We start from the raw sequence: 22,651 nt of genomic DNA, 5'->3' as shown, positions 1-22,651 counted from the left end.
AACCAAGTGACAGTTATTGTTAGCACTACAAACAAACATGTACACATCAGCTTTTATGGTACCATAAGCTTTATGCAACGGCGTTACGTAACATTATTACTTTTGTTGTATCTAAGTAATATAATGAAATACGCTATAGAAACAGGTAATATAATTCAAGTTACTTTACTTACTAATGTAACGCGTTACCTAAATAATATAGTTACTGTAACGAGTCTAATATTACGTAATATTATTACTACAAGTAACGAAGTTACTAATCTCATTAGTAATCCACTGAGTAATGCCTAGCCACAACGAAGTAATGAAGCTTCCTGAATGAAGCTTATTTACCAGCTTCTTGCTTATAACCAACATTTGCACATTGCCCAACAACACAATCATGTCACGTGACAAGGTGGTAGTTTCACACGTGACAGCTTAAGGTTGTGGACACAAAGTAATATAATATGTAATATTATTATAGTTACTTTATTTTTTGGGTAATATGTAACTGTAACTAAATAGTTCTGTAGCAAGTAATATGTAGTTAGTTACTTTTATAAAAAGTAACTGTCCCAACACTACGTATATGGTACTTTTTTCTTTTCTTGAATGATTCCTTTCTTGTGTAATTTTTTCTGGGGTGCAGCAGTAATTTACAAAAGAGGAATTCCATATAAGCTAATACAACCCTCTGTATAGTCCACCACTGATTAACAACCATGTCACAATACTTACCAGGACATTGACTCAGAGAGATGCACTCATTACGATGCTTGTTCAGCACTTTTGAAATGGGACATCCACAGCCATTGATGGAGCAAAATTCAGTACAAGTGAAAGGTTCCAGTGAACAAGTGGATGTACAGCTGGGATGTGGAGCACAAATACACCTCACTTGACCCTTCAGAGGACAGGCTAGAGTAATAGAAATTACAAATGCTACAGAATGTGATTGGAAACATTACTCTGATAAGCACTTTAGACAAATGTTATATATATTTTATATAAATAGATACCCTGAATTATGATCAACAATGAAGACACTTATCCATCACACAGAAACACATGTTGTGATTGATCCACTACACTACACTACATACAAACAAACATGCTTGAACACCACACACACACACACGCCCGCACGCACACACACACACACACACGCATGCACACATATTATCCATTCCCAAGCAAATGACTGGATAATGCTTCTCAGTATTGGTAGACAGGTTAGCATTCTTTCTTTGCAGATGTGTTGTCAGACACTTATGTCTCGTAATGTCTCGTTTCCTTTTCATGGCAAACATCACATTTCAATATTGCAAAAGGAGCAGCATTCTGCATCTTTGTCGCTCTTCTTGGCACACATCTCTCCATCTATTCCTATCTTGCAGGGACGGAGGAAGCATCTACAAGTTGGTTAGGCAACTGCAAGATCATACTTCTATGACCACCACCAGCATCATAGTCATGCAAGCACAATCAGCATTTGCAGCATGCTTTGGAGAAATTTTTCAGTGAATCTGGAGACAATTTCACTTCTATAAATAACTGCTAATAATATACCCTAATGGAATGAATAGTCACTGACTGCTCTATTAGGGTATCGCTGACTGTTCTATCAGAGTATCTCAAGTGATGATATCCAAAAGCGATCCTGGAAAACCACAGCAACCAGACTACTTTCTATGGACCTGGAACATGCATGGCTCAATAGTTACCACTAAAAGTTGGGTAGGCATTTGCCTACCCTGCCTAATCGGTTCTGCCGCCCTTGTCTTGGGTAAGAGATAGGAATAAAAATAGAATACTTGTGAAATACGTGCACCACTAAACTGCTCACACACACACATGTACACACACACGCACACACGTGTATGCATGCACACACACGCACACACGTGTATGCATGCACACACATGCACACACCAATGCTGCACACTACATACATACATACATACATACATACATACATACATACATACATACATACATACATACACTCACGAGGATAGTTTCTTTCAACAGGTGGTAATTGTATTGCTGTTATTATAGCGCCATAACACTCCCACCACACAGCAAATCCAATAGCACAAATAAGAACAGTAAAGGTGAACACATAATGTGTGTAAGTGATTATGTTACTGGACATTTGGAGATAGTAAAGCACACTGCTAGCCCTGTAATCTTGAACAGTCTGTAAGAACAAAGTATACAAGTCTTTAAATTATACTACCTTTACCATGACTAAGTAAGCTGTATCACAACTAAGTAATCAGTGATCATGGAATGCCTGGAATGAGTATCCAGATTAACGAATAGCAATTTGTACTATTCAAATAGTTGTAAACAAAATGACCGAATATTCAATTATTCTTTGAGCTTACACTTCTATTGAGTAAGTACTAAAACCGTTTGTTAGGGAGCAAGGTAAAGCCTAATCTTTTCTAAAATAGAACTTTTACAGCATAGGTACATCACTTCATTCACAATTTTAAGTTTCAAGGCTGGCTTTTCCATCTGAATACAGCGTATACAGTGCTAACAATTATTCAAATAGTGTATTAACAAATCGAATAGTGTCATACCGACTGAATAGTCAAATAACTGAATAATCGTTTCAGCACTAAATTCCAGAATTTACAAAAAAAAACTAGCACATCAGGCAAAATCAAACTAACACCAAGTTAATTCCAAGCTGGCTTGCACTACAAGTGATGATCTCCTTGTGTAAGCTATTGCAACAATTCCTACTAGATTGTAAACTTGCTAATCTTCCTTGCACACACTTGTCACGTTAAAAGTAGTTACACACAATTAATGCACTGAGGCATTAACAGTCAGCACAGGAGATATTAATAAGTGGCCGCTTGCTATTTATAGTTTATGCAGTGAGTTTTAAACATGATTGTGTCACAGATGATACAATCTCCTTAAAGGAGGTGTGATAGCATAGTTGCATTCTCCTACAGCTTGTTCTTCCTACTTAATTGGTTGGTATAAAAAATAGCCTAAAATTACCTTGGTTACGCTCTGATTTGCACATTTTGCTAATTTCAATTTCGAACTGCACTTGCTAAAACTGCATTTGAATCTGGTGCCACCTTCACTTTACAAGTACGACAGGTTTTGTATTTCTCAATTGTAACAGTCGCCACTTCTCCTTTAACAACTTTGGATGATCCTGTGGTTGCTGTAGGCACTTCGTCATCAATGACTTTGGCTTCCTGTTCTTCGGTGGACATTGCAGCATGCCTAGCTCTGTCAGAATATCTGCATCTAGTCAATCTATATACAGCACCATTGTAGAATTAAACATCATAATTGTTTATTGTGTGCTGCACCTTGCTTGTCTTTGCTCATCAGTTTCTTGGGCCCTTCTTACACTATTTTTTTCTTTTAATAAAATAAAAATGGAAATACATAGTCATTCAGATACTTAAAGCCTGGTTTCACTAACCACCAAGAAGATATCACCAGCAGCCAGCTGTGGTTTGCCAGACGAAGAACATGCACCCCTCAAGCAGCCCAGCTGTTGAATAAAGCCTTTCATTTGCAGCTGGCATACATAAAATTGACCTGGCTACTCTAGACATGTGTTTGAATCTAAGCTCATTCATCTTCCACTATTGCAAGGGATTTGTATTCCTGGAAATCTCCTTCTCACCAAAATATTGGCTGACTTCATCTTCACAGTTATCACTAGGATCACCATCTCCTTCAACAAAAAGGATCCGTCTTGTATTATTCTTGCATGGCGATTGAACTGGTGCAACATGTTACTTGAAGTTTTTGGATGACGAACTGAATGGTGACATTAGGCTTTGAGATTACAAGATTTCTAAAGAATTGATGGAGTCAGCAGACTTGGTCCACGAAACCTTTGATCAATAGCACTTGCAAGTTCAGTAGGATTTAAATAGTCAAGCCCCCATATTCGTTGTAAGGCAGCAGAAGCCTTTGCTTTGAACTCCTTAATGCAGGAGGAATCATCATCTTTGACTTCCCAGTCCATATACAATTGGCAACACACCAGAAATCAATACATTATTTTCTTCACTAAGGAACACTGTAGCAACCTCTAGATGCTCAAACACCTTTGACAAATCCTCCAGAAAATTACCCAATGTGCTGGTGACAACTCCGAATATCGATACTGACTTTTTGTCACACTCTCGTCAGCAAGCACTGAAGTCAAAGGCCACCTGTTGTGCAGTAGACTCTGCAATGTACTATTCCATCGAGTAATGCAGGCTTGCTGTAACTTCTTACATTCAATAGACATTGATTCTTGTCATCTAATGAGCTCAGCAGTGGCAATAACACTGCCTAAAGTGCATTACTAGCTTCTTTGCTGCACTCAAAGCTTATGAAATGGCAGTGATGCTCAAGTCTTCCTCAATACAAAGTTGCAAGCAATATGCAGCACAACTGTAGCTGACAATTACCAGTCTCTTCGTGCAACTTGTCACCAGCCAATTTCATGTTTGAGCACTGGTCATGAACCACTGATAGCAAAATTTTCTTATCCAGCTCGTAATCTGCCATCACTTGCTGCACCTTCTCAATAATTTCATCTGCTGTATGGTGCTCAGGGAATGGAGATGTTGCTAGAACACAGGTAACCATATTCCATCTTCTGGTATAGGTAAGTGATTATTGGCCCGACTAGTCGAAGGCTTAACAGTTGCTTTATCAGAATATGCAAAAAGTTAATTAAAAAAAAATCACTGAAATTTTCAATTGAGTATTTCCACAAATTTTTCATGTACCCAAATGTATGGTTTTCCTTTGTAAAAGCAAACTATTCCACGACTGTTTGAAGGTAACTTTTGATGGCAGCCTATCCATTTGCAAACTTCCTTCTTGCCACGCATAGCAGTGATATTCAGGTTCAACATGATTCATAAGAGTCCGAAACCCTATGCCTTCCACCATAGCAGTTGAGCAAAGATCGCATACAACCATGTCAGTGATGTGCTCCATTATTCGCTTTGCGCGACCTTCTGGGAACTTAGCTTTAGATAAATACGCATTTAGATCCTCTGATGGACGCTGCTTCGAAGGGTGAGCACGGGCCAAGTGGTCTTGCACTGATTCCTCTGTGATAAGCATATTCATTCTTACAAACTTTACACCAAGCCTTCTGCCCAAAGAATTCCTATGCACCGGATTCATGTTTTCAATTATGACATCACAATTTCAATTACAAGTGCACTTACAAACATTCAAATTTTAGCTTTCCATTTGAACTTTATTACATTCGAATCACCTCCAACATTCATTCAGGCCCTAACTCCCAAGTGGCCCAGAGATCACTGGTATGACAAGTTCTTATCCCCAAGTCACCAGCAGACTTCCTAAGTTCATGCTGCCAATATTCTCAGATGACCTTCTCTCTTGGTAAACATTTTGGGACTCATTCAGTGCAGCCATAGTGGCAGTCCCACACTTGCAGGGGTTAATCTAGGGGGGTTAGCTATTGCCCCTCCCCCCCCCCCAAGGTTATGCCTAAGCCCTAAAGCCTTGAGAAATGGAAAGGTTTAATTGATCCCAAAGTTGTATAATCAAATGGTCAATATTCAATGGCATCACAATAAAATTTCACCAAAATTGAGTTTATTTTCACCTAAATTTTCAAAATTTTCCTGGGAGAACATGCCCCCAGACCCCCCTAGAATCCAAAGTAGCTTACTTTGCTCCCCCCCTAGCTTAATATTCTGGGTTGAGCCCTGGCTTGGTGCCATACAGAAGTTTAAGGGACCAGCTTCAAGGAAATGCTGCCAGGACCATTGCTGGTCTCCCCCTCACAGAGGCCAATTACTCCCAACCAATTTCACTCCTTAAGGAAAGATTTAGACTACCAAACAAGATCCAGAATGCTCACATGCAGGCTTTCCTGGACATTCCAGGTCCGACTAATGAGCTGTACAAAGTACGGTATATAATATCTATGCTCTAAGGCCACGAAAAGTTAATTATATGTTTCTAGTTCCCTTCCTGGTCATTGTTTTGTTGAGTGAATTGTGCAATCACCATACAACAACTTGTAGTATTTTATATATGTTGAAAGGTTTGCATGTCTTGTAAACACTCTTTTCCACTAACTTTATACATTAACTTTGTTTTTCTTTCCCCCTATAATTCCATATACTGCTATGTCAAATGTAGTGTACCACATCAAAAAGTTGCAAAAAGAAATCCTGGTCACCTGGTTAATTTTGGGGAACTGGTAGGACCAGAAACATATAATTAACTTTTCACAGCCTAACCCACCTAGTTTCCCATGTTCTCCTTGTGCTATCAGGGGCGTAGTCAGGGGGGGTTCAAAGGGTTCGGACGAACCCCCTTTTCAGAGTTAAGTTTTTTAAATCGTGATACTGGTTAACTAGAACTGAATTAACTTACACAAATCCACTGAAATGGGTAGCTACAGGTCTTCAGGCAGAGGAATTCAAGTACCTCTACTCGCTATTGCGAATGAATTTATAAGAATACACATGTTTACACGTGTACACGTGTACACGGCCCCAGACCCCCGCTGTGGAGATTCTATACTTAGGGCAGAACCCCCCTTTTGGAAATCCTGCCTACGCCCCTGGCTATGTCTATATATGGGTAGCTCCGTGGACAGATTTGGACATGTTATACACAGACATAAACTGCACCAAAATGTTTGAATTATTCTGAAGTGCCTAGAGTGAACTACCAATTATCAGGCGATATGATTTTCGAACAGCTGCCACTCACTTCATGGAAATCCAACAGCTTAGGTTATTGTACCACAAAGTAGCTATACTAAGCAGCAATTATCCTCCAATAATCAGGTATGTAGGATTAATAGCGTGAGAGCAGCAGCTAATTGCATACTTATTCTGATAAATGCAATGTTCAAACAATATCATCCATTTTCGAACATTGTATTTTACTACTACAAAACAATGCCCAATTTGTTTTTCAAATTTATATATAGTTCATTAGCTATCAATGACCAAAAAATGGTTTGGATATCTTTGGGAGGGGAAGGGGGGATAAACAAAGTATCAGAATTTTGCGCTTCTTTGTGCACCCATACAAGGCAGAGAAAGGAAAGTTCATGGTATTTGTGGTGGGCCACCTAGACTAACATATAGGGATGGTTAGAAGGTTGCTTCTTGTTACTTCATTTTTTCACTATTCGTGCATCTCCTTCATCAAGAGTTCATAATATTTGAGGGCCCCCCCTCAAATTAAGAGTTCGCCCTCAAATATTATGAACTCTTTCCTTCATGTAGTAGCTAATAATACAGTACACCAATGAAAATATCCTTGATATCAACTTCACAGTGCAGTTTTACACATGCAATGTACTTGTTTACGAGTTTCGGGGCATTTCTTGTAGAAGCATAAAATCTACTGGTGGGCATGGCTAAATAAAAACAGAAGGCATCTGAAATACTGCCAAAAATTGTAAGGCTTGTACTTCGTACATCCTCTATGCAAAAGATATCACAACCATTTTTTGGTCATTGGTAGCTAATGAATACAGGTATATTATACACAGATTTGAAAAATAAATGGGCATTGTTTTCTGGTAGTGAACCGTGATGTTCGAAAATGGATAGTTTTGTTTGAACATTGCATTTATCAGAGCAAGCATACAAGTAGTTGTAGCTCTAATCCTACATACCTGATTATTGGAGGATAATTGCTAGGCTATTTTGTGGTACAATAACCTAAGTTGTTGGATTTCCATGAAATGAGTGGTAACTCTTTGAAAATCATATCGCCCAATAATTGACAGTTCATTCTAGCTACAGTACATACAATGAGCTACACTATGAAAAATTCTGAAGATGAGGGGAGGAGCACTGGCCACCTCCAAATCCACCCATGCCATGGATTGCAAATCTAATGAAAATATGGTAAATTTAAAAGAATCCTGCATTTCAAATTACGCACAAAACCCACTACACTGAGGACCGGGAAACACAGTTTTGTTAAGATAGACTTATGGGTCTACTGGACTTTGGCATTTCAGTATCCAAGATTTTTTAAATAAAAAAATTCTCCATATAATCCCCCGATAGAACTCTGGCATAAATGCAACAATGTGCGTTTTGCTCTGTCATTCGAAATCCAATAAGGATGATAATCGCTATGGAGTTTGTCCACACATTGATCAACATGAAATCTTGGTTTATCGTGCATGTTACATATAAGTTTTGTGTTATTTTGTAATCTTTTCAAACCTTGTAATGTTTGCAGAATACTTTTAAAAACATACTGTCAGATGGAAGGTAGTCACTGGTGCTTACTTTAAAGTGCGTAGGTGCTTCACTCAGGTTAGCAATTTTAAGCTCCATAACAGTTTTCTGATGGCTGTGTCATCAACTCAAAAGTATAAACCACTTCAAAGCCGGCAAAACAATGCTGCAATTGAAACCATAACCCCACTTTAGGTATTTTTCATCATTGTGACACCTCCACTTTACCTTTATAATAGAGGTGCATTGATATCGATATCGGTATTGATGAAAAGTTGACTTTTTAGCAGATATGAGCAGATATTACACATAAGTAATACAAGTATAAGACAATGCACAGTAGGAATATTCAATTCTTATTGTTTTACAGTATTTGGACATTACGTACTACTTGTTTCAGTACTTTTTATTGCAGCATTATACACTGTTCCTACTCTAATTTAAAATTCCAATTTTTTTCTTATACTTGTTTGTGAAGTTTTTTTGCAAGCTCATGACCACTAAATAGCGTGCTTTTCACAAAACTAGTCACAATATTTTAAAAAGAGTTAATCACAACACTATTATACTAGATTATAACTTATGCAATGACAACTGATCAGTGGGCGTGGCTCTACATAAGCCTGCAGACAATAATGGACGTGGATTCGTGCATACTTACGGACTGATGAATGGGCATGGCTACTATATGTCTACAGACAGTAATTTACCTAAGTGGGCATGGCTCACGAAAGAAGCAGTGCTACACTATGACATGTAGTAACACGTCCACTTTTAATTTAGCACGTGGGGTCAGACCCGAATAATCTGTAAAGCAGGACCTGGATGACCCGACTTGGCTTAACATTGTTACTAAATAAACTATATTAACTTACACATCACCGTGAGTTGCTCTCTCTGATCGATATCAACAGCGAGTCACGTACGCATGTGTTTTTAGTGCAACTAGCGACCACGTGTATTTGAATAGTTTGATGCAATATACACTGGTAGATGGAAGCCGTACTGTAGTCTATTAACACTCAGTGGTAAAAACTTGACTGATGTCCATGGTAAAGAAGGATAAAAGGTAAGACAATAGCACAAGCATTGTATGTTTATCAGTATACCAAAGGTTTTTTCTTAAGTGAACTAGAAACGTTTCTGCAAAAGAATTCGGGCTGTAGCTGTAGCCAGTTTTCCACTACACTTGACTGAAGGTGTCAGGCAGGCAGGCAGGCAGGCAGGCAGGCAGGCAGGCAGGCAGGCAGGCAGGCAGGCAGGCAGGCAGGCAGGCAGGCAGGCAGGCAGGCAGGCAGGCAGGCAGGCAGGCAGGCAGGCAGGCAGGCAGGCAGGCAGGCAGGCAGGCAGGCAGGCAGGCAGGCAGGCAGGCAGGCAGGCAGGCAGGCAGGCAGGCAGGCAGGCAGGCAGGCAGGCAGGCAGGCAGGCAGGCAGGCAGGCAGGCAGGCAGGCAGGCAGGCAGGCAGGCAGGCAGGCAGGCAGGCAGGCAGGCAGGCAGGCAGGCAGGCAGGCAGGCAGGCAGGCAGGCAGTAGGAAATTCCACTGAATATTTATTTTTAAATTCTATAGCAACTTGACGGAAACGTTTCGGGTCGATCTGAAGACACTTTTGGACTTGGTTTTACCCAACCAATACTGTCATGTAGTTGTGAGGAAAATTGTGGCAGGTTTTTGGGTTATATTATATCACAGATCGCCCCCACACCTTCGATGTCCCTACTATACAGTACTAATTGTCCAAAGTCTTGTTCGGTTGACTTGGTAGGACAATGAGTCTCAAGATACAAAGGTTTTCACGATGGCCAGGGTTGGCCAGGGTTCAAGTCCTGAGTTGGTTTTCACGAAGGCCGGCTGTGGGCGCACGCCTGGTTTACTGAAATTGTTTTCGTAAAAATGTGTGTGTGTGTGTGTGTGTGTGTGTGTGTGTGTGTGTGTGTGTGTGTGTGTGTGTGTGTGTGTGTGTGTGTGTGTGTGTGTGTGTGTGTGTGTGTACCTACCTATCTACGTATGTTTGTCCGTACGCACCCACGTGAGCAAAATCGTTAAATGGAAAGTAGCTTTTACATAAGAAGTAAAAGTTAAATGAAATCTGTATTAAACTTCCGCACAGGTAAACTTTGCTCTGAGATGGTTTCTTTTCGGTGGTCTGAAATACGGGTGTGGCGACTCTCCTCCGACTTCGTGTTTTACAGGCGTTTAACAACTGAAAAACAACTGTGCAGGCCTCGTAGATTACCAGAAATAGCCTATCCCTTCGAGTTGGAAAGGGGGTGTATCCTGTATGTATGTGAATGAAAATGAAGAGCAGTTTTGAGGCTTTGTCAAGAGAATTTGTGGGAAAAAACATGATAGTCAAACTATAAAACAGTTTAGAAGATACTTCTGTGAGCAATGTGTTGATAAAAGCGGTTTGTTTAACAAGCGCTTCCTTAGCAGCTAGTGCATAGCAACATAATTGAAGAATTACAAAATACGAGAATTACAATAAATTAATTATGTATTGTTGCACAACCAAAAATCTATGTAATACATACACTGAATACATATAGTTGGTTAATAACTTCTGAGTTAGCTAGCTGCATGGCGCCTGGTTTTTAGAAGTAGCACAACACCAACTTGTTTCTTTACGTAGGTTTTAGTGACCACCCTTTTTGTCACATTTTTAAAACGTTATTGTAGTGTCCATACTAAAAACCGTTTATGTTTAGATATTGGTATCGGAATTGGTAATTTTTGTAGCCAATATATCAGTTATTGGTATATTGGAAAATTTCCACCTCTACTTTATAAGTTGTGCTAACTTAGTCCTTTTACATATAGCCACTTGCTTATGGGTATACACAATTGTGTTGACAAGTGTGCAGTAGGTGAAACACATTTGCTCACCACAAAGCATACAAAGATCACTGAGATCTGATAAACCCTGAAGTTACCCTCATTACATGTATAAACTTGTAGCTAGAATCAACTGCAGTTTCAAGACAGTCCTGGTTGTTAGATGGCTGATCCTAAATTGCACCACTTTTTCCTTTAAAATGTACAAGGAGCCCCAGAGAAAAAATGTATCTTTTCTCAGTTTTAAAGTACTGTGCATGCCAAAGTAGCTAATTCAAACCCAACAAACTATAAAGGTTTTCCGAAAACAAGTATATTTACGGACGCCATTACGTCTGACCTAACGTCATGTAATAGCCACGACAATCTACGAGAAATATCGGAAATAATATATGTGCTTCAGACCTCTGGACATATGAACTTCTGTAACTTTACTCAGCAATGGTTGTTAGAGACTGTTTAAAGAAACAGTGAAGGATGGATGGATGTCAGGATGAAGGATTCAAGTATGATAAATAAAGATTATCCAGCGCTATATTTTGAAGAAAAGTCACTGACTAAGTATGCTTTAGCCACCAAGAAGTATTTGGTCAAATGCAAAATTCTCCCCATCAGCTAGCTTTAGTCATAATACTCCAGACAATATGGGTATATTATAGTGATTAACAACATATTCATTCAGTAGCCGATTCGCACTGGTGGTTTTTAAGATGCTAATAGAACATCCCAAGTTTTATACATCCATAGAGGCCTAAGTTCCGCAAAACATCATGGTGACTCAAGTTCAAACATAATGGCTTTCCAATATACGTGTTTTGGATTCTTCTGTAAACCTCTACAGAGGTTATCTGTTTACGTCATTCTAAGTTAGTAACGGTTACTAGACACCATGTTTTTGAGACAAAAACCAATGGAACCCATGTGAGAAAATGAAACTTTTGCAATTGTGCACAATAATATTGAAGAAATACTGGGGAAATCGCTACACTGAGTGAGTTACTTATATTAATAGCCAATTGAAGAGCGGGAATAAAGGGGTAGCTCTGTGATACAAGCCTACGAGCAACTGGAGTTTATGACCCTGTTTCTTCCAGCTGTGAAGCGATATTAATAAGCAATGAATAACATACCTTAAGGTGGGGCGTCACTATTCAGTGGACTGGAGCACTGGACTGACATATTTTTGTTTTTTGCACATTCTATGGTTGGATTTATGGGGTCTTGCTAGTAAACACCCTTAGGGCACCTGCAGACCACTTCTAAACACTGAAGACGAACAGTAGAATATGCAAAAACTGTTTCTTAATAATTCCGCTACTGTTCATTATGCCTCTATACAACATTTATTCCTTACCCTGGTGTGTGGTAATCTGCACTAGTGCAGGGAATATAGCAATAGTTAACCGGAGATCAACTTGCCAGTAGACAATATCCTTCGAGATATCCTTAGAGCAAGCTTGAGGAGCAAGCTAGTCTCGAATGGCCAATCCTCTAGTTCAGTGTAGGGACTTACCAATTAAAGATTTTTCAGCACGGGTGCTTATAATCTTTCATTGATAAGCTGAAACAGAAGTCTGGCAGCGAGACTAGCAAGACTAGCTTGCTCCTCAGGATATCTCGAAGGATATTGTCTACTGGCAAGTTGATTGCTGGTTAACTATTGCTGTCACATTCCCTCACTGCCTGCAGCATTACTACATACCAGGGTAGGGAGGTAAGTGCTGTACAGTGGCGTAATGAACGGCAGTGAAATACAGTTTTCGCATATTCCACTGCTCGTCTTCATCATTTAGAAGGTGCCCTAAGGATGCTTACTAGCAAGATTCCACAATCCAACCATTGAATGTGCAAAAACCAAACATATGTCAGTCCAGTAGTCCAGTTCACTGAATAGTAACGCCCCCTTAAGGTGACTAAATTTAGCGATTTTGTATATTGGTGAAATTAGCGCATACTAAATTTAGCAATTTTATGAATTTGTGAAATGATGTAATTAATTAACCATACTTTTTGCAGATTTAGCGTGTACTAAATTTACCAAAAGAACCTAACTTGCTAAATTTAGTATATCGCTACATTTAGTCACCTTGAGGTAACATCACAGCTTTCTTATTTTCACCAGCATTCTTCGGCTTGTAACTCACACATGCTTCACGCATTCATGATGATAAGGCCATGACAGATTAATCTTATGTTTCACGGCTGTAGCATATCAATGTTTTGAAAACCCCAAAAATAAATGCAAATCAGTCACGTGATCTCTTTAAAAGAGGGCTACTATGGCTATAGACTTTTTAATATTGTGCAAATAGTAACAAGTGTAGTAGCAATGGGGAAGGAACTCCCATCACTTAGTTAGGAAGGACTTTAGCTTTTGCACCGTCAAGATCGAGATACTCTAATCATAGATACAGTATACTAAAGGGATTGGAAACGGCAGTAACTTACGCGGCGTCTCTGTACAAATTCCCAATGTGACGTAACAAGCTCCAAGAGCCATCCGTGTTCGCTTGCGCTAGACAGTCACCATAGATACTGTCCATAGTTCAGGCGCGAGCTTATTTTCAATGCCTTCTTTTGTCGATTGGTTGTGATTTGTCAACTAGTAATGTAACAAATTGATGAACTAGCCATGAACATGATAACAGAAATGTGTGTGTGTGACCACAAGAGCTTGTTGTTAATGTAAAAACCACTAGTAGGTCATGAGATAAGCGAATTGTGTTATGGTCACGCCCACTAATGCTTGTCAAGTTTTCACAACTTTTCTGTGTTTGGAAACAGCTCAGGTAGTTTTGTTTCAATATCTATTTACAGTGTGTGGTGTAAAGGGCACCTTTGATTTATCATTAAGTACGGTAGTACTTAATGGTAGGGATCGTCAAGGTTCATGATTTCCCGCCAAAAAATTACGCACCAAAAGCAGACTTGCAAAACCATCTCGGCGATTCAGCAGTATTGTATTACAAAAGTGAAGCACGATTTCGCCTTCAAAACGGCACGAAATGCATCCTATGAGTTTCCACGAATTTTAAAAAAAATTCTATCTGATCGAATTTTCTAGTGACTGACTCCCTAACTGATGCCTTCAGCCAGGCCTAGCGGGAAGATGGCAACAGGTACAGTCCTACTTCTTGCATGAAAACGGCTCGCTTTGCCTATAGATTAAACCTTTCCTACACCGATAGAAATACAATCCTTGCGCTAGGGTCTTACCTTTCATCGTTCTTTAATGTCGCCATCGTCCTGGATTCACTACAGGTAGTGTTAATAACTCCACAAATGGCTTCAATGTACGGCGCCGTCCGTTTCAATAAGAGTGCTCGCTAAATAGAGTAATCATAATCTTCGCGGTAAAATATTCGAATACACGTGGTTGAAAGTTCGAAGTTGATTTTGAGCAGGAAGAGCGAGCTGTTCACAATCGGGAAGCTTTGTACGTGTAAGTGAATATATTTAGCGACTTTTTTTTTTTTTTTTTTTTTTTTTTTTTTTTTTTTTTTTTTAGCGACTTATATCTTTTGTTTCTGGCAAAGTTAACCGGCAAAATTAATATTGCTTGCGTTTGTAAACTGCTTGCGTTTGTAAACTGCTTGCATTTGTAAACGCATTTCTTTGCTGTAAACAACGTATCTACCTCAAGTATTTGAGCGATATTAGAAATAATTCGTAGCAAAATAGCGTTAGCTAAGGGTATTGTGGTTATTATTGCTTTGTGTGTTTTCTCTGAGGCAATATTGGATGCGGCAATGCCTTCGAAGGAAGCGGCGCGGAAGAGTAGAAAGAAGGAGAATAACAGAGCGTACTATGAAGCTCATAGAGAGTCTATACTCTCAGAGAGAAAGGACAAGTACAGCAGTGAATGCCGATCACAGCGTCATGCTAATGAGTACTACAAAAATGTAACAGCGTCGCGTGAGAAATCAGCTGAAGCCACCAAAACATCATTTAACAAAGATTTGGCAAAGTCTCGCATTGAGTCAGCGGAAAGGCAAAGGGAATACTACCATCAAGACTTGGAAAAGTCTCGCACTGAAGTTGCAAAAAAGAAAAGGGAACACTACCATCAAGACTTGGAAAAGTCTCGTGTGGATTCTGCAGAGAGCACTAAAGAACATTACCGCAAGGATGTTGCCAAATCCCGTGCTGCTACTAGATCCTCAACCAGCAAGTACTACTTTTCTAATATTGAGAAACTGTGCAAATAATCTAAACACAGGTAATGTTGTTTCACTTAATTCCTTAATTAATTTTATTTTCTCGTCACTTTTATGTATTTGATTTACAGAACTGTTTTACTCCATTGTAGATGAAATGTCACTTACCACCAGGAAAAAGACTGCTTGTAGAATAGTATCCAGAAAGCTCATGCATGAAGCACTGTCAACTAGGAAAACCAGTGTTGGGGTACTTTTAAGAAGTCTTAGGAAAATTTCAGGTATCCAACTAGTCAGTGAAGATGACTTGGAAATACAATTACACTCTTCAGCTTCTGAGCCATACTACTATGAGACTGCCTACAAGTTCTCAGCTCCTGAAGAGGTTACAATTGTTGACCATGATAACAGATGTCTTGTGACCAGGTCAAAGTCCCCTGATCCACAGGAGTGTCCTTTGTACAGCACTGTGATTCCAGTTGATGAGAGAGGGCATTGTGTGTTAGCTGAAGAAGTTGGCACAGGTAGAACCAGTGATGACCGCACGAAAAGCTGGAGGTGCAGTGAACTATGTAAACAACTGACTGATGAAGAGATGGATGAATTCCTACAAATCAAGTTGGCATTTGAAAGGCCCTTAGAAGAAGCAAACCATGGACATTGAAGAAATAGTAACTTTAGTGTCCTGTGTAATAGAAACTGCATGCACATAAAAGATAAGATTCATGCAATGTTTGTAAAAAGTACACAAACAAGTGGAACAAAAAATTAGGAATTTTCAATATGAGTAGGGATCAAAGTAATAAAAAGTACTGAAACAAGAGAGATTATCTACCACCTAAAGTCATGCTAGTACACACGTAATCCCTACTTCAGTGCCATTATATCTTAAATCTTGGCAACTGAAGTAGCGATTACGTGTGTACTAGCATGACTTCAGGTGGTAGATAATCTCTCTTGTTTCAGTACTTTTTATTACTTTGATCCCTACTCATATTGAAAATTCCTAATTTTTTGTTCCACTTGTTATATTAATTGTCATACTGTACAAATTCACTACTTACCACTTTTCACTTATTTACATTTAATGGACTCCTACGCAATGCCAGATATCAATTTACCATATCATCAACTACTACCACACTAGGGAAGTGTAATGGGTGTGTTGGATTGCCCTGAAACAGTGCCATATAGTATTGGACAAAATATGCTGAATAGACACAAATTTTGAAGAAATCATCCAAGCCAAATTAGTAATCCATCATCAAAGAACAGCAAACAACAGTGCACTGATGACCGGAAAGCGAGAGCTCAAATATACTACCAAATATATATGTACACAATCAATGTGCTTTCACAAGAACTGACATAATACTCATAACTCATAGCTGCTACAGTACACCCTATTAGCCGTAGACACACTTGCAGTGCTGTATGGTACGGACTAAGTTCCACTTCTGAGAATAGATGATCGTGGGTAGCTGAAAGTCGGTCCAATCAAGTGTTGATAAATCGCCAGAGTCCTCTGTGTGTTGTGGTGTCACTACCAAAATTTACTGAAAATACGGCTCTTACAAACTCTTCAAACTTTTGTGACTATCTTTGGAGACTTAACTGCTTCATCCTGAAGTGAGGTTAACCATAAATAGATCAACTATACTACACACAAGCTTAAGGTGCTACTCGACATCACTCATTCTCAACCTTAGCAACCGCATGATGACGTAAACCGAAACACGGATGTTTTAGCGCACGAGTTCAGCAAGCTATAATAACCGGAACCAGAATCAGGAATGGAACAGAATGGTCACTCTGATAACTCCACTATCAAGCACACTAGTTGTATGAAGGCTTGCTCCAACCCTAGCTCGCCTCGAACTCACCAAAAAATTACCTTCATACAGACAGTGAAAGACATCATTATGCTTAACAGACAAACCTCAGGTTAGCGTTAGGTTCAGCTTTGGTTTCTTCTTCACCTGGTTTAGTCATTCCATTCTGTTCCATTTCTGATTCCAGTTCCGGGTATTATAACTTGCCTGCGAGTTCCGTTTCCAATCCCAGGGGTGGATCTAGGGAGTGGGCTTTGGGGGCTGAAGCCCCCCCTTCACTTTTAGACTTTACTTGACCAATATGCTGAGGATTATAATGAAATTTTGTCTTGGCATAATTATATGATCACTAATAATACAAATACTCATAAACCCACCTTATAAACATCTTCCCAAGGCATTATTAGTACTAAAGGTTATGCAACAAGGACCCGGATCAGCATTGGAGGTGTACAAGATCGAGACACTCTAATAGAACAGTCATCTAACTACTCTAATAGAACATTCAGTGTAAGCATAAAAGTTGGTTCTATTATGGAATTTTTCCAAATCTGCCTGCACCTATACATACAATGAAGTGCATTGGTCTGTTTAAAAGGCTTGTTCATCTACTTGTGTAGTTATTACCGGTACTGGTATACTTAATTCAGGTACACAATTTCCATTGAAAATGCTTTCAGATTCAATCTCGTATCATTCAATTTTCAAAATTTTCCAGTTTCAACATTATTATTCTATCATGCATGCAATTGTGAGAGGGTGCATTATGTGCTTGGTTGTCTGAACCTACTAAACCTTTCCATTAGCAAATGCTGCAGAGAGCCATATATATATCTAAAGGCAGTATATAGAGGACTTGCACGCGTGAAGCAACTGTTGCTAGGCAGACATGTTTCGGGACAACTTTCTATGGCGCATATTGGGTCAGAATGAAGGTAACGAGATTTATTCACTAAGTGCTGGGTATAGTGGCACTGGGAAGCGGGGCTGGTTTCGAAATAGAAGATCTTATCATTGGCTTCGTGAAATAGGTGGCTAATTAAATTTCGATACATTACTCACCAATTCTAACTTCGTCGCCTTTTTTAACGAGCTGGGTGGTATTTACAACACAACTCAACACTGATTCGCTTCATTACAGTCTGTACCAAATCCTGAGAAAGCGCTTTTCAGCCAAAACACGGTCCCGAAACATGGCCGACAACTACGGTTGCTTAGCAATTACGATGATTTACGTCACGCTGCAAGTCCTCTATAAAATATCTACAGGCAGAAATATGCAATTTATGTGAAAATGCATCAGTATTTTAGCACCTATTTTTCAAAAATGTCCTAGGGGGAGGCATACCCCCTAGTTCCAGCATGCTGGGAGGTGTACTTTGCACACCTACAACCAAGAGATTAGCCCCCCCTCCCCTTTTATAAATCCTAGATCCGCCCCTGATTTTCCCTATGTGTTTAGTATATCCATGCTCTAATAGAGCAGTCATATCTAACGAAAGTCAGTTACAGCTTTTAAATTTATTTCTCGACCTGCCAGGTCACTACTAGAGGGCGTGAAACATATGATTAATTTGGTATGGCCTAACCTCTAATTATACGGAAATATTTAGTGTGACATCAAACGGACAACGCTGACAACCCACCCGAGATAATTTCGATATTTTAAAATCAGGCCGGAATGCCTACTCGGGTGCCTACTGGACTTATACAATCATGACTTTCAACCATTACAAACAAGTCACTCACGCGGATGCTTTTCCAAGTGAATTCCACACCAAAAAAGGCGGTTACTAAACTGGCCTCGAAACTGGCGGGTCTTAGTCTAATTCCTTCGAAATATCAAAGAATAATACGGTATCCCATAGTCTTGATAATTAACCGGTGAATCCCACCACCAAGAGCTAGTTCATAATATTGTAGGGGAGGAAAATCTGTGCAGTTGAACGACTTCAAAATGCAGGTCCTTGTTGTTATGTTATTATCTACTTTACCAGTTAGGCACTGGAGGGTGTACACAGAAGGCAGAGCCTGTTCGAGGTGTTTACCCATAGCCTAGGAGCCTAAGCGAAAATCTTTGAGCTAAATATCCTAAAGTAAAACGGGACAAATACCTAGAAGGGGTGAAAAAAAGCCAACCCCATCGTGACTTGATCCGCAGGCCACCCAGATTCCTTCACAAGGCCAAAAACCGCCATTCAAGCCGAGCTCGCCACACCACCCAGAAACTGAAGACGCCACTTAACGCTGTGCAGCTTCGAAGTTTGAGGGTCAAAACCAATAGTATGATAGTGTAGCTATCCACTGGTAGTGTTAGTTTGATTTTGCCTGAGAATCAGTTTTTGCAAAACCAGACAATATTTCTGGAGCATCACGTGACCTCACAAGGAGCAGGATCCCCCAACATGCTTGCAATACATGCGATATTATGAACTCTTGCCACTACACATTGGGCAGAACAATGAACCAGTGACAGAATTAAAGGCAGCTGTATGTATTACAGTTAGAGCCATGACAACATTCCTTATGCAGGTACACAAGTAATGATCAACACTACGACAGGCCCAGTTTTCTTGTGAGTGTCAACTAGTCTCGCATGGCCAGATCTCTTGTCATTGAGTAGGGAGTACAGTCTATGTGGTGGGAATTTTCAAGAGCAAAAGCTCCACTATTGGAGTATGGCACATTAGATGTGTCCATGAGCTGTGCTGAAATGCTGCCAGAGGTCTCAGTGATTGGAATGGGTGTGAACCCTGATTTATCAGCTTGGCCATACACTTTGTCATTGACGTAGAGCTTATTTCCACAAATTTTAATGTCTGATATAGCAAAGATGGCTCCAAAATCATGATTATGGAGTCTTTGCTTGGATCAAAGCTGACCACCAAGCTGTGATTCAACAGCTCTTGCTTCCTTTGAGAGGTCAACTTTGATGATATAAGGTATAGGGTCCACAAATGAAAAATCGACTTTTATAAATTGATCCTCCTACCAATGTGGGATGTTCATCATAGTAGCAGATATACTCTAATAAAACAGTCAGCCCTCAAGCATAATCTTGATTTTGAGAACATAATTTTGAGCATAATAGGCTGAATTTTAGAGCACTGCTCAAAAGCATAATAGCAATTTTCAAAGCATAATTGGCTCAAGCCTACAAATCAATTGGATGTGCATTTGTCCTGTGTGTTCTATTAGAACACTAGACTTCTACTGCTATACCCCAAATACCTAATGTATGGTGTTCAAATTCATTTTCTTTTTACGCCATGCATGCATGTTATAATTATGTGCCTGCATAATACTATACCAACACTATACATAATTAATTTTGTGTACCATTTTGATAATTGCTTTAGCTTACATGCAGTTATACTGCTTGTAAGGTAAAGATACTATCTGTGGTCTACTGCATGTTTAGTTAACCCAGCATGTTCACATTATTTCACAATACTTGCAGGATGACATAAGAGTCATGTACTATACAAAAGTGATATACATGCTATGTAGCTTCAGTACATAAATGGTGCTAATGTTTAATGGTTGGTCCTTGTGATCAATGCATGTTGTGTGAATCTAAAATGGTCCTACATGGAGGGCAGGTACTCTGTACACATTGGTTTCCCAATGTATAGACATAGCTTGGACAATCCTCATTTCAGGGGCAGACTTTGAGTGGGTATATATCTACATTTTTTCTTCTATCATTTCACCATTGCAATGGGTGAGTGTTATCAAATCAGTGGTATGCAGCCAGTTTGTGACCCAGTATTAATTCTAGGATTTCTCCTTAGGGGAGGAATCAGGAATTTGAGGGTGACTAGATGAAAGTCTAGTTATATGATAGCTAGCTACACTTGTCCAAGTTCACAGCCATATAAAACATTGCAATAGTTGCTGGACTATAGTCAGTAAAGTCTCTTATGGGTATTGATTTTTGTGATTGGGCTTGGGTGAAGCCAAACCCTATGATTGGGTGAGCTATGACTTCATATTTTCCAGTGGACCTATACTACTTCCAAATTAACTTCTAATGCTTTTTTAGTGGTTGGGGAGCATTTTAAGGTTAGTGTTGTATTAGGATTTTGGCAATAAACATAGACAATCTCTATTATGAACCACCACTGTGGTTCATGATATAGGTTACATACAAAGTGTTAAACAGGTGAATTACACTAAAAAAAAAACTAAGTGCCCTCATTAGAATACTAAAATTGCTACCAATTATCTAGGTTGGAACATAATGAATGTATGAATGTGATTTCTAATTATTATATTAAAAATCTACTAACTACAGAGCACTTTGAAAACTGTCCGATGCTTTCTATCAAATCTGCCATAGTGCTGCCAGATCTTATGAGCACTGCACCTTTTGCTGCCACCTCTATGTTGACCAGTACTCCAATAAATCCATCAATAAGAGAATCCATTGACAAGTGAAGTACATCAGATCGATCAATGTGTATCTTTGTGACATTGCTGGTAACAATTTTCCCTTCATAAATATCAGTCACCATTTTGTCCACTTCTTCAAAGTCTGATATGAGGTAAACCTGATAGCTTTTCCCTAAAACGCCTGCTATCATTACACCACATTTAAGATACGGTAAAGGATTTATTTGATCTTTCAGACGGGCATCACCAGCAATTGCTTGAGTCCGATAGTGAGCTGACACATACTTCCCAGGAGTTAGTTGAAGTTCTTGCATTTCTTTATCTATTGCATCAGTAACTCTCTTATCATATGTGAACAAATACTTAGAGACACAACCATATGAGAATACATTGTAATTTTGGCTTATACCAAACACGTCATGAAATTGTTTGGTCCATTTGTCATTAAATACTCTAAAGTACCAGAAAAATCCAAGGTTAGTACCTACTGTAATCATATCAGTATTCAAGTCATACAGTGCTTCTGAAAAAGTCGCCCAATTGTTCTGAAGGTTTCCCCAGTCTATTAATGCAACATGTTGACTACTGTTAATTGTAGTGGGTACATAGTTCCACTGAATAGCATTGGGATGTAGTAATATATTAATATCAATTTGATGTTTCATTTCTATTAATAGAGTTCTGTTACTAAGAATAGCAAGCATTAGTGCCACTGTTATGCCTTGTATTCTGTTTCCATAACCACCACATCGAGAATGACAAACATACTTTAGAAACCTTCCTTCTCTTTGTTGGGTCACCACTTGTTTGTGAAATTCAGCATAATGAGTAAAAACAGAAGACAACACTTGACAGGATGGTCTTGTAAAATCATTACAAGGAGGGTATCGACATAAAACTGCATCTGTGAGATAAAAGAACAGCAAAATGTTAATTACTTTCATGTGAGTGAATATGTTTGAATTTAACCCTCGTGAGTCATTTCACTTTCAAAAAAGGCTGAAAGTTTACTTTGAAGGGAAAAAAAATCTTTTTTCTTGCTAATTGTAAAGTAATCATGACATTGCATTGTCAGAATCAATCAGAGAGTTGAATGAATGACAACAATTCAAGCATACATGTTGCATGAGGAAAATAAGGATTTAGTGCGATCATGAGTATTTATTTGTTCTATGATAGTAGGCCATCTTTTTAAGCCCAA

The 22,651-nt window shown here is 39.2% G+C and overlaps 2 protein-coding genes across 3 annotated transcripts in view; both read right to left on the bottom strand.

Moving 5' to 3' along the window:
- The window catches only part of LOC136243080 (beta-1,3-N-acetylglucosaminyltransferase manic fringe-like), a 40,162-nt gene extending 21,289 nt beyond the window's left edge, over nt 1-18,873 (bottom strand). Inside the window, exons 1-3 of the mRNA XM_066034596.1 lie at nt 18,805-18,873; nt 1,993-2,182; nt 721-900 (exon numbers count right to left, since the gene is read on the bottom strand). Coding sequence (XP_065890668.1) covers nt 721-900; nt 1,993-2,137 — 325 coding nt within the window. The 5' untranslated portion in view covers nt 2,138-2,182; nt 18,805-18,873. The remainder of the gene's footprint in view (nt 1-720; nt 901-1,992; nt 2,183-18,804) is intronic.
- Nucleotides 18,874-21,132: 2,259 nt separating this feature from the next.
- LOC136242777 (uncharacterized) overlaps nt 21,133-22,651 on the bottom strand; it is a 29,472-nt gene continuing 27,953 nt past the window's right edge. For both annotated transcript variants that reach the window (XM_066034248.1, XM_066034249.1), the window contains one exon: nt 21,133-22,354. In XM_066034248.1, coding sequence (XP_065890320.1) covers nt 21,327-22,354 — 1,028 coding nt within the window. In that variant the 3' untranslated portion in view covers nt 21,133-21,326. The remainder of the gene's footprint in view (nt 22,355-22,651) is intronic.

The sequence above is a fragment of the Dysidea avara genome, chromosome 13, assembly GCF_963678975.1.
Source record: "Dysidea avara chromosome 13, odDysAvar1.4, whole genome shotgun sequence".
In the NCBI taxonomy this organism is placed as follows: domain Eukaryota; kingdom Metazoa; phylum Porifera; class Demospongiae; order Dictyoceratida; family Dysideidae; genus Dysidea; species Dysidea avara.
Note: the sequence above shows the minus strand (reverse complement) of the source record. Positions and strands in the feature narration are given on the sequence as shown.